Raw genomic sequence first — 27,465 nt, forward strand, 5'->3', positions numbered from 1 at the left:
GGACACCAGAAAAGTATTGCAGCTTGCCCCTTCAATTACACCATTGCATTATTGCTAGGTTAGTCTTTAAGATGGCTGGTAATACCTAGGGATAGTTTGAACAACCTCCAAACCTTACTAAGGATAGGAAAGTTTGAATATAATGACCTGTGTCCATTTGAACTTGAAGATTATTACTCATTTTCTTTAATAAGATTTCTTCTAACTTTTTATCCCACAAGACCGTCATGTATTTTACACTTCTCATTAAATCCAATAGTTAATACAGTCTATAAATTTTTGATTGCTAATTGCCATTTATTTGTCCATTAACAAAAGTACTAGAATTTTTTTCTAAGTACCTGGTCCCTCTTTTAGCTAGTGACATTTATTTCTAGGATGGATTCCTTGCAGAACAGTGCTGTCAGTTGTCACTGTTTTTCCTCAAGGCCCTTCCATCTACCAGTGGAAACAGATCATATTACCTGCTGCTGTTGGACAAAGTTTGGCTACTCAGACACATCTGAATTAGTGAAACAAACAGGCCCAGCATAGATACACTATGATACACATAGGCACTGGAACTTTACTGTGGGCACTATTACATTATTAGGCCTTAAAACATTGAGACCCGGATCAGCTATCCCAAGACAGACCTTTCCCAGCAAAGAATGTGGATGTGGTTGTCCTGTTTTGAAGCCTAATAGTGTGTATGAGAATTGTTCCATGCCAGTTGGCCTCAGCATCAGAGAACAGTCCCAGCCATGTTTAATTTACCAGTATTTATGTAGACTAGGAGGCTGAGTACCAACATTCCAACAGGGAACAAGACACTGAAATAACCTGTGTCTCCAGTGAGTTCTGCTAAAAGCAAAACCTACAAAGACATGCTGAAATGTGATAGTGCTGGATAGGCAGCAGACTAAACCACAGCATGACTGCATGACATCAAGGCACTTGAAAGCCATCACAGTCTACCACCTTGCAAAATCTTCAGGCAAGGTGCTACAGGCAGGCAGGGGCAGTTAGTGTTGCAATAAGGTCAATGGGCTTTTCTCACTCTTCTTTTGGTTGGTGGGTTAGAAGACAAATTCAGAAGGGCCTGAGATACCCATATCAACTATTTAAAATTTCATTCAGCCCCTTTGTAAACAAAATTATTGAATTCATGCTAAGTTCCTAACACATTGTTCCCATAAACACTAAACAATACTAAACAGAGTGGCCAGAGAACTACTCATTCTTTCTTCAGACATGTGGAAGAAGAAAAACTGTGGAATTTTTCAAAAGCCAAAGTGTATTTTTGCAAGTAACAGTATATATGGTATGTGGGAACATTTTACAAATTTGCAGATGTGCTGCTATTAGCTTTGAGAGGTCTTTAAATTGAGCAGTGGATCCATGGAGATGAAAGTAGAAAACTCCTTTTCATTGTGATTTTTGGACCCCAGCAAAGACCTAAGATTATGGTCTGCCTTTCCTTTCACATAAATATTTTAATTTTGAATGGTTTTGATTACCTGATCTTATAAAGCAGTCATCAAAGCATACACAACCTCTCTCAGATAAGAGAGTACTAGGTATGGTTGGTTCCCTATCCATTCAGGGAAAGAAAGGCAAGACAGGACCATTGATTCTTTGGACAGCTGGAGAGATATCTGAAAGGAGTTAAGACACTGAAATGCTTTGCACTGCAGAAATGTCCACTACTAAAGGTTCAATTGACACAAGCTCCTGTTAATAGAACCATAAGAGTTTAGACCAGTACCTTCCAGCTTATTCTGCAGCCATGATGACCAAAGAAGATCCCTACTCCTGTATCATAACAGGCAACAGGTTAAACAGCTTAAATAACAAGAAAGATCCATTACTTGACTTCTTGAAGCTAACCTACCTCACTTGGACAAACAGGCTTGAACACACAGAGACTGTTTGACTGGAAAAGTAGTCTTTCAAAACAGCAACTTACTGACAACACAGCATACTCCATGGGGATTCATAACAATGAACACTGAATTCTGTGATCATTAAGCCATTCAGAAGTAATCACTACAGTGAGGCTTCACTAAACTGTCAGGTATCTTGGATGCTACTTTAAAAATTCCAGATGGAAGGCAGAGAATCTGTAGTTCCTTGTCCTATTCTGTGGGTTTAGCAGTATTTCCCAAATCTTTTATAGCATGTCTTGTCCACAACAAACTAGGCTACCTACAGGTGTGAGAGAAAGCAGGTGAATTGCAGGAAAGGAGGCATGCACATAACCAATTTTTTGGCCAAGAACCTGAAACCTCAGCTTTCATCTGCCTCAGCACCTCCTTCTAGCAATTTAATACTGGTAGTTTATTTTACCAACACCTAACAAACTTCAACAAAACCAGCCTTTATGCTGTCTAACCTAATAGCAAATCCTGTAGTGCATGATTCATCCCTACACTTAGTTTGCTTTCTTTCCACCTGCTTGGTTCCCTGACTGGCTAGGGTCCCTAAATGCTGTCAGAATTGTCTGTGTTCCCTGCCACTGCTTTAGCTTGTCTACACAGATCCATTAGAGAAAATGATCTCTTCCTGCTCCAGCCTAGCCTCAGGGCTGTTTTACCCAAGCTGGTAAACCCGAGTTCTCCAAGGAAGCAAAAGTGCAAAAACTGTGGCTGCTGCACAATGGTGCAGTGGAGGAGCCTGCTGCGACTGCATTAGCACTGAACTAACACAAGTCACACAGCCTTTGACACAAAGCTACTATATTCACAATAAGCTAAAAGAAGATCCAAAAGGTCTGACAAAGTTCTTCCAAGGCTTTTCACACCTCCTCTGGAGCTGATCATTAACTGATCTTAGACTGCCTTCCTCCCTACCCCTATCAGAACCACTGAGGGATATGCCAAAAGGAGCCAGAGCTCCCACAGCAAAGTCCCTGTTTGCAAGTATATTAAGACTACCTTTTCAGTGACTTTCAAAGGGATACAGAGAGTCAGCTCAAAGGCAGAGCCATGCAGCTTTCAATTTAGCTGGTCAATGCTGAACAACAGCATGCCTTGTGTTTCTGAGGAGCCTGTGCAAGTGCAGTTCTCAGAGCAAGTGCTTCTGTTCTCAACTGCTCTTCTGATCTTTCATGGAAGCACTTCAGCTTCCACATTCTGCTCACTAAATGTTTGGTTAAATATCTTGTCCTGGCACCTGTAAATCAGGGGAAGAGAACAGAAAAACCAAGAGTTGAAGCTGAACATGTATGTGACCGACAACAGCACAGTGGTGCTGGTGCTTCCAATGAAAGCAACATGGGTTGAACCAGAATCATGGGATGAAGACATCTACCAATCCTCACTCCTGCCCCAGTATCCCCTACCAGTAACATCTTTTCAGCCATCTAGTGAAGTAGATTAGCAAGGTAATTCACTTGTACTACCCCATTTTTAAAAGCATAGCCCAGCTCTTCAATTACTACATTATCACACAAATACCTGCTGTGTCAAGCACAAAGGATGGGCAGGAGTGACCAGCCTGGGTCTTCTCTGATGCTAGCACAGAACAAGACTATTTTTGAGAACATTTTGTACAACTTAGTCCTGGCCATCAAAGAGTTAATACTGCTTTATCTAGAAAATTAGTTCCTGAAAAACACTATAAAGTTCAATAGTGGGTAGAAATTATTTCACAGAAATATTCAAAAGCTAAAAGATAGCTCAGTATTTGTTAATTCATGGTGACTCCAGAGAGCAATTCATAAGCTTCTAAATTAATATTTTTAAGGAGGTCATAAAATGTGAACTTTAGTAACTGCTACAGCCAATCAAGCTGCTATCAATCCTGCCTTAGACTACTAACACACTAGTAATTGCCTACTCAAATTACTTTAAAAGTTTAACAAAAGCTTATCTACAGATAGTATCGGATCATGATGTAATGCCATCTTAATAATGGCAGTGTAGTGAATGGTACTGGTTAATCTTTTTATTATTTCAGTTTCCAATCTCTGTAACTTATCCCTATTTCTTCTGTGTTTTCCTGGCAAGCTATCTTCAAAAAATTTAGTACATCATAGATTCGCAGAGAAGGGCCAATAAAGAGCAAACATGTCAGCACTTTTAGCACAGGAAGAATTAGAGTAAATGAAGATGGAAAAGAATGAGTACTTACTGTAAACTCACTTGAGAGGATATTTAGAGATAGTTCAACACAGAAACTGAAGAAACAACTGTATTTTAAATTATTTTAATATTAAGTTATTTAGTGAAGACATAACAAATAATATTATGGAAAGTTCATCAATACAAAATGGCAAATACAGACAGAATTAACCTGTTAAAAGTTAACAAGGTCTAATAGTGACTTATATTCCTTAATTTTTCACTATATATCAACAGTAAAAAGTGCTCAGTTTCATTCTGCTATACTGCCAATATCCCTACATAAATCCTAATAGAAAAATTATTTTGTAATTCAGGTTAGGCAGTAAGTCTGCTGACCAGCACCTTTGCTTCTTCCACCATAAGGACTACAGCTACTGCTTTTTGCTCTTTAATCTCACGTTTCAGTAACAGAATACTCCTGCAGATAAATTTGGCCACATCACATCAATACACATAAATACATGATACACAGGATGTTGCTTCTGAGAACAAAGAATTGCAAACTCTAAAACTAGGAAATGCCTTCTTCAGATTCCCAAAGGTAGTTTTGTCAACTAACTCAAGAAATTTTAGCACAGGAAAAAAAAGAATAACCACCCAAATGCAACAGAGGCAGCTTGTAGGACCATGCGATTTCCTTTTTCTGAATATTAGAAACAAATACTCAGCAATTACTGACTTAGCATTGTAAAAGCAGGCAGAGTCTCCCTGCCCTCCTCCCACCACAAGATACTGAGGAAGTACTTTTGGATATAGCAGCAAAACCTGATTTCTTTTCCCTCTGTAGAAAGATTAACCCATTTAAAATGTACTCCGGTAGATAAATGGTTATGCTTCCATATCCAGGCCCATTCAATCACTACAGCAATGCATAGAAGCAAAGTTCTCGAGTCTGCATAGGTAACATTTCCCTTCAGTGTAAGATCTTGTTTGAAAGATGGTCAAGGTTTCAATGACTCAGGTATAGAAAGTCCACCTTTCTGAACATTTATACTGCATCAGAATTTTATAAACCTGCTCACTTGCTGCTTACTGGATATTTCTATTTTCATGTTCTTGATAAATTTGACTTAACCTTACACAAGGGTTTTTTTGCTTTATATGTGAAGGTTAGTACAACCTAAAGGGGACTGCTGAAAACAGCCGCAATGAGAAAGATTGTAGAACTGAGCAAATAAATAAATAGTATCCTAAAACTAGTCTCTGTTTTATAAGGTAAAGTCTACATTATCTGTAGATGAGACAAGATGTATTCTCATCTACAGAGAATGTAGATGTAAATATATAATTAAAAATTGTATCAAAATACATATGAAGATATATGCCTCTGATTTCCCAACAAACTGGGAGAAATAGCACATGGGGGATGCACCATTTTAAACATTACCTAAAAACTCTCTGAGAGCTGTAGTAGTTAAATGTTAATAATCTATAAGATCTGAATGCACACAGATAATCTTGATAAATAAAACCAAGTAATTTTCAGAACCAGAGTTTCTCTTCTCGCAATCAGTTCTGGTAAGCAAGTTTTCCATCTTTAAATCAATTTAAAGATATTGACTTCTTGGAAGTTTTCCAGCATTTTATGACATCCACCCACAGGCGACGATACAGCTGCCACCTTGCAAGAAAAAAAAATAGAGCATATAAAAACCTCCACATAGTGGACTCCGTGACTTAAGAGGAGCGTAACAAAATCTGTGATGCCTCAGCACTGATATTGCACTAATAACTGAAAGGGAAAAGAACACATGTTATGAGTCACAAATGCATCCTGCATGTTACTGACCCAACCATGACTTGTGTGCGCAGGTGTTGAGCAGTGCCCAGTGTAGAGACGTGGGCTACCAGCACCTTCCTGATGCACTCAGGCAAGACAGTAACAGACACTATATTAGGTGTATGAGGATAAGCAAGTACTCCACATTGTATTTGAAATTTTTTTTAATGCAATTACACTGCACCAGTTGGTGGAGCTACAGGAGTAATTCTTTGATGTATTTGAGATAAGTCTACCATACAGCAAAGGTAACTGGCTACAGCAGTGAAATCTGTTCACGCAATGTTTGGCTGGTGATTTCTTTTGTAGTTTGTATAAAGAGACAATGCTGTGTGCTATTTCTGCCCCCCTCTACTTTCCAATAGTAAGTTTTAGTTTTTCCATTCATTGCATATGCCCACTCCAGAGCAGAAACAGTTAAAAGATTAAATTTTATGAAAAGCTTTGACAAAAGAATGCAGCTACCCAAAGTTTTCTATAAGTTCAACTGCAATCTACCAAAAGCTAATGCAGCTCCCAGAGCAGAAAAGGAGACAGACACATGCCTCTTGCAACACAGAAACATTGTTCTGTTTTATTCAGATTTAAACACCTGGAGTCATATTTTATCATTGGTACCTAAATCCAAGGAGAGATACTTTGTTTCAGTTCACACAAATAGAATTTCTGCTGACATAGTAGAGATGTATACAGGTTTTTGCAAGAAATGCAAATATTAGCATGAGAACTGAAACAGGAAAAATAACACAAGAGTGTTGAAATGGGAACAAATGCCTGCCAGTTTTTGTTCCACTTGTGTAGCCATAGTGCCCTCTAGCAGCCGAAAGCGAAAATACAAGGCTTTAGCTCAAGGATACAAAAAATCAGAACTGTTTTATGGGGTTTTTGTTTTGTTTTGTTTTTTATTTTAAGCAGAGGAAGGGCAGTTTGCAAATGTGAGGAAGAACATTTCTTCGTGTTAAAACAAGTTACTTTAATGGAAAGGACACTTCTCTTGGCTTTTATATAGCAGAGTTCTGTAGAACTGGAAAACTTAAAAAAAAAAAAGAAAAAAAAAAAGAGGGTTTGTACCCTAAAGGCATTTCTGTGCTTCTGTAGATTTCAGCTACACCATACGTGCATTAACAATATGCACATGATTTTGGTAAAAGGCTATAGATTTTTATATGCATAGATCAACATACATTTTTCTGAAGTCTTTGTTGTCTCTTTAGCTCACACATCTTTATTGCACGAAATTTTGTGCAAAATGGAATAAATCATGACCTTTAAAACCTAAAAACTTTTGTCATTTGCCTGGAGAGCAAATTATTGGATAGAGAGAAGAGCCTTAGAGATGGGAAATATTCTGCCTAGCTGCAGATCATTAGAAAAATATTTGTGAGAAGTTAGTGTTTCTTTTTCCTTTGCATTTGAAAGGACACTAAGCTTAAGAAACAGAAGTCATTCTTTAGCAACCAGGAAATGGACATCTGCACTGTTGAAGTTTTGAGGCCTGCAAACATTTCTGATTTCAAATCATCTCCATAACTTCTCAGGAGGAACTGTAAACACATTTGCTTCCCACACACACCTCTTTTAAAATAAAGGTATATGCTAGATGTTACAAAGAGATCTGATTTTCTTAAAGTAAATTTTTATGTGTCAAATTACTAAAAAAAAATCAAAATCTATATAAATCTGCAACACAGAAAAGTAAAATATTGCAAAAGACTAAAAAGACAATTTTACACTCTCTATATCCAATAGGTCAAAATGAAACAAATAAGACTACTGCAGAAGATTTTCAGAAAAATAAATTTTGGAAAGTCCATGTTTCAAATTTTTTTCTCCCATTTGCTGAAATACTAAAATCCAGTTCATCAACTAGTGCAGACACATTGGCTGAATGTGGTATTCCAGTCTTCACCAGAGAAAGGCAAAAAACCACATTAGTCTGCTCTGCTAACAAAGCAGGAAGGATCTCGGAATTCAAGAATTCAAACTGCAATATCAGAATTACTACAAAATACCACAGGGTCAGATGAGATGACTTTCAAAGACATCAACTGGTCACAGGATTACAAGCTTACTGTAAGAAGAAAAAAAATTAATCTTCACTCAGACCAACAACGTCCCATCGAGACAAATTTTAGTATTAACACATATAGAACGATATTACAAATAATGATCTATTAGGAAAAAGATACTTCTTGTGCAATATGTTCTTAACATCCCTCTCATTAGCATTCCAATTAGATCTCAAGAGAATTCAAATAAAAGACTGAAATCACCAAAGCCTTATTTTTGTTGCAAGTATTTGTGAAGTCTACAGATTAAACATATGGTTCAGACTTAAACATGCAAAGGCATATTAAAGAAAAATATTATTTTTTAAAACTACAGCATTTAGTTGACTGCGTGACAAGCACACTAGGCTGTTTATAAAGGTCTACATGATACATGAGTCCTTAGAAACTAAGGGTTCATTTTCCCCAAGGATCAGTTTACACCTATATTGGCTCAAGAGAAAAAGATAATTTTTTTCTTTAATCTTGATCAAGAACTTTTACTTTGTCAGATTTAACAGGTTCATTTGAAAGTAACCAAGTACTATAACACCAATACAGTAAGAAACAGCTACACACAGAACAGGATGAAGAACAAAAAAATTGCTTCATTTTTCACACTTTTCTCCACAAACTCAATTTGTGCTATTTGTTCCTATTGCTCCAATTTTGTTAAATGTAACTTAATTTGCTAATTACAGTAAAATATAAGTAATATAGGATTAAATTTGACTGTATCTTTAGTTGCAACATAAAAAAAACAAGGTTGAATTAAGAGTAAACGAGGTGCTTGAATATTCAAGGTCTCTGCCTCTTTCTGTTACTTTGTGTATTTGTACAACCACAGTGTATGACTGGTGGAAGGGAAAAAAACCACCAAAAACCTCTGTCCCTCCCCACCTATTTTTGGTGAGACCTGCTAGTTGATGTATTATTAAACAATATACAGGGAACATCCAATATCATCTCCTTGAGTCAAAACCACATTTTGCCTATCTTTTTGTTCTCTTTTATGCTCATGCAACAACTGACAAACTATTCCCCATACAAACCCCTCAAATAAACGTAAAGTTCTTAGAACTTACCCAAGGGCCAACAAGAACAGTAAAGTTTAGACAGTTTGGGGACCTCTTCGTGTTTGGTCAACTGCAAAGTCCAATGTATTAAGAACAATCATGCTATGCTATTACCAGATACCTAGGCTACCCCGATAGTACTTTTTTCCTGCTTTTCCAATTAAGGAATAAAACTGTTTAAAGTGTGATTTTGAACAGAAATAGACTTCAAGTGATTTTACGTGTCTGAAGTTACATGACTACTTTTCAATGTGCGCTTTTTCTGTTTCAGAAATAAACTTGCCTAGATTTGATTGTGTCTTGCACCTTTGTGTTGCACTAATAAGTAACTAGTATTTATCTTATGGATATTCTGAGTTGAAATAAGTGCGTTTTAAGAGAAAAATATAGAACAGCACTAGCCATAAGTGATGTTTCGAAGAATTCTTGTTACTTTACTGTTTTATAGAGACTGCAATATAGTCTGAATTATGACTCCCATTACTTCACATTTTCTGTAGTTCAGCCAAACACAGTTTAAAACAATCTTGCCATTGAACTACATGCCAGCTCACATCTTATTCAAGCCCTTTAGCATTCAAGTGGAAAAGCAAATACCTTCTTAAATGTTACCTTTTTTCCATCGAAATTTTGAAAAGCTGTCTGAGGAAAAGCAAAATAACCCCAACTCTCGGTGTTTCAGACTAGGAAAATCCATTTGCAGAACTGTTAAAAAAATACAATGGTTTAGCTAATCACAGTGAAGGGATACTTGGGAATGTATTCAGAAGGATCAACTAAATAAAGAAAGGAATGAAAGCCAGCAGGAAGTTTGATTTGTTGATTGAAATAAGGAAGGATGCTGTGCCAGGTGACAACAGGTTTTACTGTTAATAAGGAACTGATTGAACGGAAATGACAGGAGTCGGCCAAGGTAGTAGCAAAGAATGGAGGGGAGAGCAGAGCAAGCCAAAAAGAAATGAAATCAAGAAAGCAATTTCATAATGACAGAAGTATGTATAGAATCCATTCAGATTGCAACCAGGACACACTTTTCTTATGCTGAATGATATACAACCACAGAACGATTCTGACTGAAACATTTCGGATTGTTGTTAAAGCAAGAATGAATTAAACTATTCTGATCCATGTTTTTCATTCAGAGTGTCACAAGGTAACAGCAGGGGACAAAATACACACCAGTAGGAATTCCCTCTGACACTTTTCATTGATGGAAGTTTGCAGGAGGAAGGAAAAAGAATTCTTAAAGGTTTCATCGTCTTCCCAATAGACCAGGGTGCAAAGTTATTATGAAGTGAATCTCGCACAGATGCATTACCCGGCTGACTTCAAAACAAGCATGCAAACTTGGAATACTAATTTTAAAATTGTGTGATATAGCAATTTCAGATGATTTGTAAGAAGCATCCATGTAAAAAACCCACACTGATAGTTGTCATTAGTTTGTGTTGACTGACCACAGTGAAAAGGCAGGCTTGAGCAGCAGACAAAACATGCCACACAATCACCATAAGGCAGCATGGACAGTCTTTTCTTGTGCTGTACTTGTTCTGTGAGACAACACACAAAAACCTTCCACCTCCTGGACTGTCAATCTGGCACCCTTCAGATATACTAAATTATTAAAAATGAAAAGTAGGAAAGCTTGTATTTAATTCAGTGAACTAGAACAGCTTGTTCAGAGCACTGGATAAAAAGGTTCTTAAAATATTTTATTTTGCCTGAAATTCAGTGTAGAAGGAAATCAATTTCCCAAATACAATTCCTTATGGCAAAATTTAGAACTTACTGTAACAAGCATGGCAGTCATGACATTTCAATGTGAAACTAAGACTATACAAAAATTTTAAGTGCATATTTTTTGCAACAAGATATGCATACAGAGAAACAGAGGAAAAAAACAAACCAAACAAAAACTGATCAACAAAAAACCCCAAACCAGGATCCAAGTCTCAAAACCCCTTCAAGCAACTGAAAAACATGAACAAAAATTCTACAGCTGGAGGTCTTCTCTCTGGAATGCTGCTACTTCTACTTTCTTCCATTCTCATTTCAGAATTTAAAAAAAAGGGTAGGGACACGACTTATAAAAGTTCTCCCCTTCTCCCCAGCATGAGACAAAAACATGGACTGAAGAAAATACCCTGTTAAATGAAGTACTTCCACATCCATTTAAGTGATTTTATGATGCACTTGTTAATGAATTGATGGGAGGACAAAAACAACAAAAAAACCCACCACAGAACAAAAATAAACCCCAGGACTCTAATACTTAATAAATGGATTTTCTTTTGAAAACAGCTCAGCTAAATGCTGCTAAATGGAAATAAAATGTCCTTCTGGTGAGAAAGGTGTCTTACTGCAGAGGACTAGGCAGCTCCCCTTCCTAAGAAGCAGAGAAACTTCAGTCCTCACTTAACAGAATTATCTGTTAGGAAGAGCCAGTGAAGTATTTCTGTAAAGCACACTAACATTTCACATAGATACATTTTTGGAATGGTGAATATAAGCTATAGTGTGAACTTTGTATCTGCCAAGTGTTACTTTTGAAATGGAAAACTGTAATCACAGAAACACAGGAATGTAAGATGCGTATGTGTGGGTAGTCAAATACGTTAGAATATCATCTACCAAATATTCCACTTCTCACATTTTGCTAAACTGTATTCAAGTACTGCATATTATTTTTGTGGGACCAAATTTTCCTCTACAGTTGTGCAGTGCAGGGACATAGAAAAGATTTCATACTGTTGGAATATTATTCTATCTACTGTTTGACCTACACCAGTTTGAAGTTCAGAACATTCAGAAGTTTTCTATGCAACAGAGTACACCTGTGTGTTAATGTAAATGAAATGTGATTGAGATTTTTTTCAACAATATTCAGTATGATTTTAGTGCAAGTGATAGTGATTCAAGCTCCTTTTGTGAACATGGGGGTGGGGTTGCCATTTGGAATGGTCTTTTCTCTTTTTTTTTTTCTTTTTTTTTTCATCATGAAGGACCATTGCCTTATCTTTTTTGGTTATTGCTTTTTTTTCTTTTTTCTTTTTTTTTTTTAAGACCATTCCATTTCTTTATTTTTTAACATCTTAAAGTCATAAGGACTTATATGCAAAGCAGTCATACACCTTATCATTAAAACCCATAGGTAAAATACGTACACAAATCCAACAAAAGGCTAGTACATAGTAAAGCCTAAGCATACTACTATGCAATATTATGAATACGTAACTTTAGAGACTTCAGTTTAGTACTGTTATCTATTTATTTCTGAAAACATTCACAAAGATTTTAAATGCAAATTTTCATTCCGTATCTGGAATAGAACAAAAATTATCTATGTTATAACAACTTCTGGTCATTTGTGTTTGACCAATTCAGTAAATTACAAAGAACCCAAAGAATTCTGTAACTTTCTGTAGAACTATGTAATAAAAACATTGCATATGTTCCTAGTATGATGTCTTTAGCAATCATTTACTGAAATGTAACTCAAACATCAATCTCTCAAAACATATAACCGACCAGCTGCTTTTTAGTCTATATCCGAAACCAACTTCATCACAAAACCTCTTTTAATACAAAGATGCAGAAGTACATTAGGTAATACTAATGCAACACAGGTGCAGTTCTAGCATTGTCATTCGTCTGTTGAATCATCTTCTCCAAGAACGAGATTCATTCTCCTCCTCCTCTTCATCATCATCCTGAAGCAGCGAGTCATCCACCAAAGACTCTTCCTGAAACTTCAAGAAAAAAACGTGATACTGTTACATGAAATAATGTTTAAGATCAAAAGGCAAAACAAAAATCTGATACTTGCAATTCAAAAAAGAACAATTTGGTTTTTAATAGGTAAATGGCAATGCTTTCAAAAGAGTATACTGCATGTATGTGCATTATAGACATGGATTAATAAATAGCAAATTAAAACTTTTTTTCTTTTCAACAGACTTTGAAATGACCAGAACATATGGATCTATTACTTCAACAGCTCTTCTGGTTCTTCAGCATATCATTCATGCCCAAACTGCTATTTTCCCAAGCAAATTAATATGCTATTCTGAAAACTAATTTCTTCTTTCTGCATGTTCACAGTAACTGTGCCTGCTTTCATCCCAGAGCTTAATCTATCTGTGCCACAGAATCAAAAAGTCTGAGTCTGAGGCATTTTGATTTTGACAGTTTATAATCAGGCTTAAAATAAATATAAAAATGTGAAAGATCAAGGCAGTGAGACAGGTATTAGCAAAATTTCAAATAAAATACATTGAAGTACTTTCAATTCCTTTCAGTAACAACACAGCAACCTGACAGACTTCCCAAAGGTCAACAGTTACAGGCTGGAGAGAGGCAAAGTTTAACAAACAAGCAAACAAAATAAACAGTAAAAGTTACAATTTTTATCTACATACAGACACAGGGGTGTATGTGAACTATCACATCTTGAAACATCTTGCACCTAAGACAGCAAACTGCACTAGCTAAAGAAAGGCCTAAACCACAAGGGTGCCTTTCCCTAGCAAAATCTCCCAGCTGTTACATAAATGTTACAGTCTTCCCATCTCAGTAATTGTAGGGTTTTGCTACAGAATTTCCAAATTCAACAAGAAGCACGAAGGTCGATTTGTGAAGTCTTCTGAAGAGGTAAGAAAACCTAGAACTAAGCCTTATGTCTTAGGTTCTTTGACAAGAGGGAGAAACTACTATCTTCGTTACTTTTGCCTATGGAAAGTGCATTTTAAAAGGGAGCTCTGTTGATACTTCACCTGTCTGTCAATGTCTGCCTGTGTAGTCTAACCCCGACTAAAACACAGAAGCTTTCTGAGGACTTCAGCTTTTCCCGTGGTATCTAGATGTACAGTGGGCTAAAAATACAACAGTGCAACAGTCAAAAAGGAGGAGTCCTGGACAGCACAAAATGCAGAACTCTAAGGTGCACAAGGCTGAGTGGAATTAGAGATGACCAAAAAGCCCAGAACGACTTCCATACAGGGGAACAACTATATGGCGAGAAAAAAAATGAGGGAAAGTATGACAGTATCCCTGTATATTAAGTGTCTCAGAGAAAGTGAAGAGAGAATGATGTCTTTTCAATGCAAGAGCAGTACATCAAAATTAAACATGCAGGTGGCAGATCCAATAGTAAAATACTTATTCTGGGTAGACAGAGTTTAACAGTAGTATTTCCTGTAGCAGGACATTCCAGCTGCTATTCAGATTCCAAAGAAACCAGATAAATTCATATAATAAACAAATATCAAGGGCTTTCAAGTACAAAGACATCGCATGTCTGACTAAACAAGTCCTTGAATTGCAAACCACTGATGATTAAAATCTTATCTCCATGTACACATTTTATACTCTTCCTAGGCATCATTATTGACTCAGTAGAGTCAACTCTTGCATTAGGCACTCAGGTGTAGAACATAAGGCATCTAGGAAGATCAGGAGCTTTCATAATTAACTGGCTACTCACTAGGGATTTTTCCGAAGCACCCAAGTGCAAAAGACTTTGCTCTTACTTCCATAAATGGACTAAAGCTCTGTTTTGTTGTTGAGAATCTCACTCTAGTGAATGATCTAGCTCCCTTTTTCCTTTTCTTTTTCAGAAACAACAAGGTACTCAGTTTCGCCGCATCACTCTTGAGCATGGTACTCCTTAGCTGAACTGAAATGGTAGTTTAGACACAGAAAAATGAAGGAAACCTTTTCCATGTGTTTGCAATAGCAACTATAAAATGAAGTTAAATAACACGAATTGTAAGCATGCAAAGACTTTTATATGTATAAAGAATGACTCAAATTCAGGCCACTGACTGTAAGAACCAACCCCACCCACACACTAATCCTGCATAAATAGTAAATTTTGAACAGTAACACTATGTACATTTTCTTTTATGTAACTGGTTGAACTTCAGCACGTGAAGTTCTTGAACTCATCCATCTGAGACATGGGGATCATAAGATTATACTTTAAACACTAACTTAATCAAATGCTAGAAGCAATACAAAGCTCACAGAAAAGTGGCATTTAAATGCAAAATTTCCCAAAGACTACCTAATAGAAATCCCTCATGTAAAGAAATTTGGTGACAATAAGGAGTACTAATTCAGTTGGAGAAAATCCAAATAAAGTCCAGTCTCATTACAGAAAGATGGGAGAGCTACACATATTTGGCTTGTTCTGAAAATGGGAAAGGGTCAGAGGTAAGCACATCAACCATGTTAAATAAAAAAACCTGTAAACACTGGGCCAAGTAAGATTCCAGCAACACTATTAACAAAAATATAGGCAAACTAATATTTGTATATTATAGATTTATTATGGCAAAGATTTCAGTAAGTAGACATAACCACTGAACAGCTAAGGGTTCTGATCCAAGATCAACTCCTACATATTTTCAAGAAGAATAATTAGCTGAGGAATGATGGCAAAATCAGTCCAGAGACAAATAAAACCAGTTAAATTAAAGAACAAAATCAGATCTCAAGAAAAGTGTTAGAAAAATAAAAGGTCAAGTGAAAAAAAACAATCTACAATAAAGGTAAATTTACAATAATTAAGTAACTTCTTAAAAAAAGTGACTTCCCCTTTTCACTTAAATTTTCAAGATTTGTGAAGTTTTAGATTATATTCATCTATTTATGAATTTCAGAAAACAGTCCTATGCAGTCTTTTCCCTGATTTTCTTTCCATACCTGATGACTGCTGTTAAGGAGAACAACCATCACCTAAAATAAATGTATTCCACTAGCACAAACACTTCTCAGCTGACAAGCTGTCATCACACATCTAGGTCTGAGTTTGTAAATCTGTCCTCTCTCTTTGCCAGGGCAGCCAACACGTCACTTGTTACTCTACTATCTTCCTTCCCATTCTCCAATGCCCTATACCCCAGTGGTTCCTTCCTACAACTCATTGTCTCAGGGAGGGGGAGACAGTTAAAAGACCAAATGTGTCTGTAGCTCATCCACCAACAAACCTGTACTTTCCTTCCTTACTTTGCTGAAGTGTTTGCATATCCTTGCATGCCCTCCCTTATGCAAAAAGTCTGAGCACAGTGGTTACTCAGTGAGACCTCAATAAGGCAGACTCCTTGCCACAACAGACACTGCTGTTGATCTTCCCAGGTAATACTTCCCTGAAGGGGAAGTGACAGAATATCTAAGATGCTCTGAAGAGTCCACAGTGTAGTCTCTTCCTCGCTCACAGCTCATGACTATCTGTCAGTGCTTGAGGTTGGAGTAGAAAAGCAAAGCAGCATTTAGGAAGTCAGAATGCACAGCTGCCTAATAGCAATACACAGAGTGGGAGGCAGACTACACTGCCTCTCTTTGACTGGCACACTAAAAACAAACTAGCCTTTTTAGAGACAGGAAGCAAACAGATAAACTGGCTGTCTTCAGGGAAGAAAAAAGGAAGTGAACACTACCAAGTGTAAAAAAACTAACTGAATTTGGTCATAACAAAGCAATCTTGTGAAGCTGCTTCTGTAATAGATCTGCCAAACTGCAGTAGGAAAAAATACAGACAAAATACTATCACTAAGTCAAGGCGCATTTCAGCTATTCTCTGGCAATTATGTATATACAGTTAACTGTCAGTAAATAAATCAAGAAAAAGGTTGTCTGACTTCATTCCCAAGTGGCATTTACTTTTTGAATTCACAAATATTGCTATTTTGAGTGTTATGAGATAGACTACATCAAGAAATCTTAAGGTTATTTTGACAAGGCCTTAGTATCACTCATGCACCATGATGAACACCAACACTCAGCAGGGGTACTTGAGAAGTCTTAATGAAGTCAGTAAATGCCCTGAATTATTCCTTCACCTGCATCCTCCAAGCCGTATCAGGAAAAAGGATAGCCATATCAAGGAAAATCAGAGGCTGAAATTTGATCTTCTAAGAAATTAGTGCCAAAAAGTAGATGGCACAAAACATATTTTGGACAAAATCCTCAATCTCTCTCATGCAAGTTCAAACCCATCCCTCCCATTTTCTAGATATATCCTCTAGAGTTTGTTGTGTAAGAAATTTAACATTGCAGCAAGGACAAGTGAAGCATCTAGACTTTCAACAGCCTAGAAAATAAGAAATGTATTTATAGACAAATCTATTTTCTGATATCAAAATATGAGTTAGATTAAAAAATAGAAGTATGAATCAATTGGTAACTTTTTTTTTTTACAAAAAAAGTTGTGTTATTTCATCTCAGAAAGAAAAATGAAAATAAAAATATAAAGAAAAAAGCAAGCTTACTTCTTCCTCATCAGGTTCAGCTTCTTCTGTTTCAACAGCTGACATATTAGCAACAGGCTTGTTCCATGCCAACTTCAGCTCTTGTCCTTTAAAACGAGCTCCATGAATTGCAGCCTAAAACAAGTTTAAAGATTTTAGTTATCATTTGTCAGGGGAAGAAATTAATACCCGTAATACTTAAGTGTCAGAAATAACCCAACAACCTGCTTTTACAAAAGAAAACACAAGCTGTACTATGTTCCCACTGAATTACTGTTAATAAGTTAAACAAAACACCTTGATTCACTGTACATGAAATTCACACATCCTTTGAGGAAAATGATCAAAATATATTCAGAAGAAAATAAGCTTGGAAAACCATAGATCACTTGGTGATGTGGGTAACAGTGACCAACACCCTCCTGGTTTTTAATATTATTTTGATGGGTTCCTCACCTTACAAAGATGGACACAAAACTGCTAATGCATAACTTATAGGCGGAAGCAAGACACTGCACAAATGATTTAATATATTTTAAAAACCCCAACAACCAAACAACTAAAACCAAAAAAAAGCCCCTTTGTGATTACAATTTAATCTACCGGAAAACGTTTCACTTCCTGTGAAGCTGCTGTAATTGAAATGCAAAAATTTTTAACTTATGGGATATTCATGCCTTTCTAAGTACCAGCTGCATTAAGTGGCTGCTTTGGAAATAGTATGTTCAAATTAAAGTAACATGAATGAGCATAAATCAGCGTTAGCAACATTTCGAAATAACCGTCATGGTCACAAAAGATTTATAGCACAATCTGAAAGCACAGCATAATGTGAAATGTAGAAACAATTACATGTTCAATGACATCTGAACATGAATTGTGTGATATTAAAGTCCCCAGATATAAATTTTAAATCTGTACATATAAATTTATGATAAATTTCAAAGATTCTATGCTTATTAAAATGCAGCTCAGGAGCTTTTTGTCCATGGTCTCATCACAATGTCACACAACTAGAATTTTTAAAAGTACTTGTATGTGACATTTAGGTCCAGAAACAACTTGTAATCTTTGGAAGAAATTACTACTACATAAAAATGCCACATTTTACAACAGGGAATCCTCCTCTTCTTTCCAGGCTAGAACATATATGATCATAAAGCCTAGTCCTATTTTCATTTAAGTAGATAAAATACTAGCTGTATTTACTTCACAACTGGCCTCAACAGAGGTTTTTAATTATTACTTTCTGCAACTTCTCCAATTGCCAGTCTTAAAGTCTGCTTTAGTTGTAAACACAGAAATTTCACTGGAAATATATTCAATATATAAGAATATCTTAAGGAAAATACAGGTTGTACTAGATTTGATCAAACCCAGTTCTCACAGTTTTCATTTAAAAATTAAGGTGCAATTAGACACAATGTCATTTGACCAAGTAGAACTTTCAATGCCAACTAGAACATGGATGTCTCAAACACTGACCATGCATCCTCGCCCAGCTAAAATATCCCCACTTTCTGAAGCATATTCTGAACTTCACCTTGAATACAGCTTGAAAACTCCACCTATTCTACTCGAGAGTGATTGAGGAAAAAAAGTAATGCTTTTTAAATGTACTGGAATGCATCACAAGAACAAAAGCGAAGTACATAATGTTGACTTCAGCCTTTCCCCCAAACTTATGTACCTTCTCCGTCCACATCTGTATTATTCTGCGCTACCTTCTTTTTCGGGTGCTTGTCTCTACACTTCCATGTTTGGTTCCAAAATACTACCATATACTACCAAATACTACCAATACTACCCTTTTAGAGACAGAGTTGGCTAAGGCTGAGATGATGTTCCATGTCATTTTTAGGCACAACATGTTCTAACAGTAAAACCTGTATTTTGCTGATAAACAAGTATCTGTAGCAAGATAATCGTCAAGATTCTTGCTGTGAATCATACTCCATCTGGGAGAAGTAAAGACTTTATTTGAATAGTCCAAAAATCCAGATTATTGTTCTAGGTGACCTATTTTTCTTTTCAGGGAAGCACAAGATCCTCTCAATACTTAAATGAGTATTTCTTATGTAAACTACAGTGTCAAAGATCGTGAGGTTGCAAAATGAAGCACCCAATGCCAGGAAGCATCAAAGCTAAAATGCCAATTAATTCAGTCCAGTTATGAGGGCACTAATTACAACAGCTCTTATCTGCAAGCAGGTATTTCTTATTCCCCACAGGACTTTTGGAGAACTGTGTTCCTTCAATACAGCTGTATGCAACTGTTTTCCCCTCTCAGTCAGTATATACCGCATACAATTAATTACATTTCCTTTTTTACAGAATAATTATAATCTCCATATAGTTAGTGCTCATCATTGCTATACCTAAGAGTTTTACAAACAAAACTGGTATGTTTCTGTTAAACATCCCTGGCACATGGATCAAACTTTTTCTCAAAATATGTAACCATAAATTATTGTACTCTGAGTGTTCGAAACTACTGTCCACATTGGCTTAATCTGCTCTGCAAATGTCAGCATTTCTGTCAATCAGGTCACTGGTGCCTCAAGATTAAGTATACAAAAAGAGGACAGTCTGGCTAGGTATGGAAATTGTGTTCGGGTAACATCCACCAGATAAACTTGGTGCAAAAATATAAACATAAAATGAAATCTTTCCATACAATCATACCGTAAATATGAATCCATTCTTTCTGAAGTCCCTATTATTTTCAGGATACTCCTTCCCAATAGTGATGCAAGGATTTTAAAGAAAACAAAATCATTTGCAGAACAACTATGCTCATTATTTTGTGCAGGTTCACATAATGCCTATACCATGAACCAAATAAGGCAGGAGTCCTGCTGAGCTAAATGTATAAAGTCCTAATGATCCATATGTGAGAATGCTGAAATACAAAGTACATCAACTCCAGAATTTAGTCTCTAAATTATTTCTGTAATTCTACGATTCTGTCATTTCATAAATTTCTAAAAAATAGGCTGGGGGGGGAGGGGGGAAGAGGAAAAGAATGTGAAGAAAATCTCATCAGATCAAATCACATTTACACTATCACAGGTTTTCAGGCAAAAGTAAATCCAAGCAATCCAAAACACAACATACAGGCTCACTCTGCAGGATGTCAGTGAAATTTCAGGAAGACTATGAGTGTACCAAGTCTTCATGTGAAATAATCTGGCAAATAAATGAAGACAAACCAAGACATCTAACTATGGACTTCCAAGTGTTTCTCTTACAGCCCACACTTCACTTTGCTGTAAACATCCTAATTTCCTAACTATTTCAGTAACATGCTGTTCTGGCAAATCTGTTTAATTCAGAATTAAACTTCTGTGTCGGTATTTTTAAAGCAACCAGCAGTATTACATTTAGTCAATATAGAAGTATAACGGAACCAGAAAGTACTTGAATGCTGCAGAATATTTTCTAGAAAGACTATACTCACAGCTTCAGCTTCTGCTCTTGTTTTAAAGGTAATCACTGCATGGAGGGAAGAGTCATCTATGTGGCAATCTTCAATTTCACCATATTGCTTTTGATAAATAAAAAAGGAAGCTTAGTAAAACAATTCTCCACCTCTAAAAAAAACAGTCAGATCAAATGCCCTCAGAGAACACAAAATTAGAATAGTGTATCTTTCACAGCCTTAATGCCAATCAGAGTACTTGTCTTTGCAAAGAATACACTACCAACACTGTGAATGAAATTGTATCTTTTGATGTTACTAAGTTTCTTTTCGATTAATATTTTTGTCTGTTAGAGACAGTAACTTTACTAATCCTGCAACAAAACCAGAGTATATAAAAACATGAAGTTTTCAGTACATAAGAGAAGTACATAACAAAATGAAAGCCAGCAATATTTCCTTTTGCGATATCCGTACAACAGATTAAATTACAATCCTGTAGATTTAAAATACTTTTTTTCTCTTACACTCATCATCAAAACTGGACTGGGAAACCACCTATGGCTGACCAAGTATTGAAATGTATTGCTTCATTTTAAAGTTGTATGTTCTTAATTTTACACCAAAAATTTGTTAAGTCATTGCTTAAATATTCAGTCCACCATACATGTCTGCATAAAGTGCTTTTATTCCCCTTAAATACACACAGACATATGTAGGTATGTACACATGTTTGGTCTATCATTCAACTCCACAGGAAGTGATTTTGTTCTTCTTACAGGTATGATGGTTCCCTTTCTGTTCCCCTAGAAAGGAATGATGCAATGTACTTAAGGGGAATAAAATATACAAGTACATTTATGAATGTGTGTATACATAGCTTCTTGAAACATAATACCTAAAAAACCCCAGTATAATAGTGGCAGGAGTTTTTATTCTGGGTGGGGGTTTTTTTTGTTATTTAGATTTTGGATTTTTTTAAATTTTTTTTAAAAAAGGAGAGACAGATCCTTGTTGACTCCTGTTCTTTTGAAATGTTGCCAGACAGAAAATACTAAGTACAGTGGCTGGAGCAGAAGTTACTGGATTTACTGGCTCCTGGACCTTCAGAGGGGACTGCTGCAATTAAACGTTGCAGGGGTAGGAAAGGGAATCAAACAAACAAATGTAAGAGGGAGTGGGCACAGTCACAGATTCACGTAATTTATGCCACTAGATATTCTTTGTATTTGTTTCATAAAATAAACAAACTTGCTTTTATTATAGTTAGTTTTTATGGAGGATAAGGATTTTTATACATTTGTTTTCAATTTTCTTGTATTTGCAAAAAAAATTTGCTGCAAATTATGTACATCAATTTATAATTTCTAAGACTGAAAACAAAAAATAAGAAATGCAGAAAATGCTCTGACTTTTCAACTTTACATACACGAACAGGCAGAAATGTTTGGATGCCCTGCCAAGATCTACATACAGCTGCACAATTTTCATCTTGATTCTTAAATTCCGAAAGTTGGGCAAAAGCAATGAATATTTTCAATGAAAACTTTCATTAAGCACTTGTTAAGATATTTCAGCAAAGATACACAGACTTCTGGTTTTGAAAGGCTGGCACTGAATCAGTCTGTTCTCACAATGCCTTCAGTTATTTTATCTTAGTGTACCTAAAATTTTGTAAGATTTACATATATCCTGAACATATAAATATTATAAGCCATTACTTTATATATACTCCCATCTTCTTTCCAAGAAAACCCCAAGCCTTATAAATGCCATGCAATTAGTTATAACTAGTTGCCTCAATGGTGTCATTTTCCTGTTTCACCTTTTGCTGATGCATCCTCTGCATGTTATGGATTTATTCCTAAACAGTATTTCCAGATGAAGCGAATCAAGAGAAAACACGTCATTCAACAGAAGAAGGTCATCCAAAGAACAAAAAAAGAGAAACTGCGACATACCGCAAAGTGTGGCAGGAGATCTTCTCTATCGCTTTCTGTAAATGCAGAGATTTCTAATGCCCTAGGTCGGTGATCCACAACTGCATGCACAGGAACTCCTCTGCCTCTACCCCGGCCTCGTATTCCTCTACCTCTGCTACGTGATGCACCCCGACCTCTTGCATGAACCCCTCTACCACGAACTGAAGAAAGAATCCCTCGTTTGGCAGCCTAAGATGTTTATACATAACATTGATATATTAAAATTCAAAATCTAAGTATTTACACAAAAATTACACACATATTCTGACGTTTCCTGAAAATACATTTTAAAAAAAAGCCCCAGGAAGAGCAGCTTACGGGTCTTAAAATAACAAAAGGCGAACATGTTAATAACATTCAAAAAGTAATACAGTTAATTATTAACAGACCAAAAATAGGATGGAAATAGGAAAAAAAGAGTCAGGTATTAAACACAGGTATCAATAGAGCCCTCATCTGAGAGGATAACTCCCCATAGGAAAAAGGAACTGCAGGACAACTGAAATTTCATTAACAAGTTTTCTTGATGTGGTGTCTAACTACTTAATTCTTCTCTTTGTTTCTTAATTTCTCTCTGAAAGTTCACACAAGGCTTTTATTCTGACCAGAATGAATGCAGCATAAGAACAGAATTGTGAGGTGTGAAACGAAGGCTTCTAACAGGCACTGCCAAGAACAAAATACTCGCTAAACTTTTGGCTCTACGTACACAGTAACTTCCTGTGCATCCCTTCTAAGGAGCGGGCATGCGCACTGAGGACAGTCAAAAGGCCAATGACCGTGACTGTGACAGGAATTTAAAAAATAATTTCTGAATGTTACTTTAACTTTCAAAAGCGCATTTCCTGGTATTTAATGTCAATGTCTATAACAAGAAAAATATTATTTTCAAGCCCAAATAAATATGACATCAGAATCAAATATTAAGTGCAATCATCATAACTATAATTTTAACATATCCTGCAGTCTTTACACCTCACACGGTGATGGCACTACTTTAATTCATGCCAGCGATACCACCCATGAGGAGTTCAATCTTTTATGTCTTTATCAATGAAATTATTCAGTTAATTTTACAGTAGTATCTAGTTTGTTTATTTTTTTCAGGAGAATCCCGAGGGGTTCGGGTTTTTTGGTTTTGTTCTTCAGGGTTGTTTTCTTCCCTCAACTCAAAATACAAACTTAACAAGAGATGGAGTAGGGTTAGCACACTCAACTATGGTCTAACTATCCTGAATAAGCACCCATGTTTTTTCTACTGCTCTTTTACATGTCATTCAATTCACATATTTTTGGAAATGCACGACTTATAAATAAGCTTTCAGTACACTTCTGAAGTATTACTCACCATCAGAATAAATATTGTTAACATAAGCTTTTATGGCACCTCTATTCAATTGGCTTGGTTTATTAACAAATCTGTTTTCACAATTACCAAAGCTGCATAACAACTTTGTTTTAAGGTTAGATTTTAATGCAACTTTGCCACACGAATGTGCATTGTATTCATATGTAGTTATACATAAGACATGACCAAACTTCATTAAGACAAGAGGGATTTAACGATACAGCAGCCTGCTTAACAGTAAAAAGAGATAAGATTATAATGGGATTAAGTAGATATTACACAATCATACAGGCAAGACACTGCAATATACCACAGAACACCCAGAGCATTCAGAATTCCTCAAAATTAGACATGGATATTAAGACTTTCACAGCCAACTCAAAAGCAAGCACTTGGTGTTTTTCTGTACACTGAATACTTCTGGAAACATTGTATTTGCTTTTGTTAAGTCCTCCTCTTGAAACCCATGCTCTAATAATATTACTTCGGGCACCTCAAGCTCTTTTGGTTCATCTCATCAAGCAGATACTAACACTTAAGAATAAAAGACTGGGCAGTGTTTTTTAACTCTTCTGTATCAAACTCACCATGACTGTATCAAAGGCAACAATTAAAAAAACACTCCACACTGTCAAGGAAGTATTACTACCACAAATCTATAAAATATCATGTCATCTAACTAGTGACAGAATTGAAATAAATTAGTAAACAGAATTAAAACCAATACTATTTCTGAATTCAACTGAAGGAGAAAACCTGATTTTTTTAAAATATTATTGTTAAATGTCTCCACCTACATGCAACTTAATACTGCACTCTGGAAAAAATACTTTATGATACAATACACAACCTAATAAACATATAAGAAAATATTTCACTGCTACAAAAGAAGAGGCAAACATACTTCCAGCTGTAGCTCTGTATATTTTCGTCTTAATTCAGTAACTTCCTCCCCAGCTTGCATCTTCTTGTATAAATCCAGTTCAGTATCTAGTAACTCTTTCTGCATCTAAGAAATTGTTATGGTAAATTATTAGTTCCACAGTTCACATTCTCTACTGAGGAAACAATTTTTCGATAAAAAGCTGTAAATTTGCAGGTACACTGCTTATTACACTCAGTTTCCACCTTCAAAGACAAACCAAGCACAAGCTTAGGAGCTTTTGTGGCAACATAAAACTTCCATGTGTAATAGTATCCTTCTGAGCTTGATAATTTCAAGCTTTTATAGACTATCACAAAGCCAAAGCACATGGAATTTTTTCTAAACTAAAGGTACACAACATAGAAAATGCAAGATTATATGGCAATGATGATGAGATAAAAGGAATTCTAAAAATAAAAAAAAAGGCAGTACAACTATGAACAAATACAAAATCTATAATCAGCAGAAAAAGCATCTAAGTTTATTTTAATTCCATAATGCAAAAGCACAAGTGGTAGTTCTGGTCAGACCATAGTAGAAAAAACACAGTAAGTAACAAGACCTCTGGTAATAAAAGATTGGTCTCTGATGCACCTGAAGTTGCCTTCCAGGACACAGGATCTTAAAAAAACTATTAGAAAGTTCAAAAAAAAATACATGAAACTGAAAGGTGTCCCTGAACCCCAATTCAGACATGCTCACTGCAACCACTGAGGTGCAGGAAAAGACTATGTGACCATGAAAATTAATTTGAAACTCTGTTCCAAGCAAAAAACTCTTTTTTTATTAATGGAAGAAGCAGCAGCAAAACATTCCAGTGACATCACAAATGAGGGATAAAATTATAGATGACTGTGAAACAGTTTACATTTACACCCATTGATTCAAAACCACAGCATGTAATGTACTCAAAGGCTGGATCAAGAGATGAAGGTTTTGCAGTTGTGACAGTTGGAAACCAAGTATCACCACTGATAAAGAAGGGGATTTTTGTTTCTTTGTTTTGTTCCTGGAAGCTTTAAAAGAAAAAAAGCTGGATTATTCAACTGGCAACTTCAACCTCAAGCCCATTCAGCCCCATTTTCTGACTATCTACAGCAATCACAGAAGAAAATCCATTATCTCCTTCCTGTACAATGGTTTTCCGAGTTTTCAAACTGGAATCAGTGTTTCTCTCAAAACTCACTGCGTTGCAATACATCAACGACATGGCAAAACAAGCACCTTTGAACTTTAATCATGACCAGCAATTAGCACTTATAGAGCAGCCAGAGACACTGGTGTCCTACTTTTGAGGTTTATTTACAGTGGTCTTAATGAAGACATCTCTTTTATAGAGCTGTGCCAGGTCTCGAAAAGAAAATACCTCCTTCAAGATACATCAAGAAGCAGCAAAGGTTTCTACACTCAAGAGGGGAGAGTATCTTGAATCTGAATGAACTAGAAGACAAAAATAGATAAAGATAATAGCACAGTCATGTGGGCCTCGTGTTCCAAGTCTGCAGGGCCGCCTTCAGAGCTGCTCAGGTTTTAAACACTAAGAAAATGCAAGAGAACCTAGAGCAAGGTCTTTCAGAAAACTGTCAAAGCTGTAAATTTCAACCAAAAACGCTGCAAAATCATCGCTTTCACAAAAGTCAGATGGGACTGACTGATTCCTCTCTTTCAAATGTTAAAACAATGCTCACAGGTAATGCACAATATACCTGAAAGGAAAGGTATCAGCAAAATCAACTTTTTAACAGTTCTGATATTTTGTCTAGGATGAAGTGGGTTTGCTTAAAATGTTTCTTCACTTTCCATATTACAAGGGAAATGAAAAAGCAGCTCAAAAACTTCATGAAAACCACAGTTCAAAATTAGCATTTTACCTCACTTTTTCTTAGTAAAAACCAACAATCCCAGAAGGAAGTGGTGGACCAGGTTACCAAGCAAAGATCAACAAAACCAGGTTGAAGAGGGACCACCTCAAGCATACACATGCCAATGCATACAAATGAGGGAAGGCCTACAGAACAGTTTAATGGGGGGCAAGATCTCCTTTCTTTTCTGGGAAATCAGTGCCTCTCTGAAGAGCCTATACATTAATACACGAAACACGTGAAACAAACAGAAGGCACTAGATGTCTGTCTGCCATTGCAGGGCTACAATCTCCCTGGGACTACAAAAACATTGTAGAAAAACTGACACAACTGGAGTGGTACACTGGACAGATACAGTCTCTTAAGGCAGGCTGAGCCAGGATGGCAAGGAGTTGTTTATAAGAGAGTGCACTGTGAATGCACAGAGCTCTGCCTGGGACAGATGATGAGACAGATGAAAGTTAATGAATCGGGATTGAGACAGCAGACCAAGTTGGGTGACGCTGCAGTGGGTGTGTACCACTCACTGCCTAATCAGGTGAAAACAGATGATACTTTCTGGAGACAATTTTAAGCAGCCTCCTGTTTGAATACCCTGGGTCTGAACACCCTGGCCGTGGATATCTGCTGGAAAGGAAGGATGATTTTCAAGAATCACATCCTCCAA

General features: G+C 36.3%; 1 protein-coding gene across 1 annotated transcript in view; it reads right to left on the bottom strand.

The window, feature by feature from the left end:
• Positions 1-12,053: 12,053 nt before the first annotated feature.
• The window catches only part of RBM26 (RNA binding motif protein 26), a gene marked incomplete at its 5' end in the record, with an annotated part of 40,520 nt that continues 25,108 nt past the window's right edge, over positions 12,054-27,465 (bottom strand). Inside the window, 5 exons of the mRNA XM_009080879.1 lie at positions 12,054-12,759; positions 17,281-17,394; positions 20,720-20,806; positions 22,642-22,851; positions 24,915-25,019. Of these exons, the coding sequence (XP_009079127.1) occupies positions 12,670-12,759; positions 17,281-17,394; positions 20,720-20,806; positions 22,642-22,851; positions 24,915-25,019 (606 nt within the window). The remainder of the gene's footprint in view (positions 12,760-17,280; positions 17,395-20,719; positions 20,807-22,641; positions 22,852-24,914; positions 25,020-27,465) is intronic.

The sequence above is a fragment of the Acanthisitta chloris genome, unplaced genomic scaffold (genome assembly GCF_000695815.1).
Source record: "Acanthisitta chloris isolate BGI_N310 unplaced genomic scaffold, ASM69581v1 scaffold2890, whole genome shotgun sequence".
Taxonomy (NCBI): Eukaryota; Metazoa; Chordata; class Aves; order Passeriformes; family Acanthisittidae; genus Acanthisitta; species Acanthisitta chloris.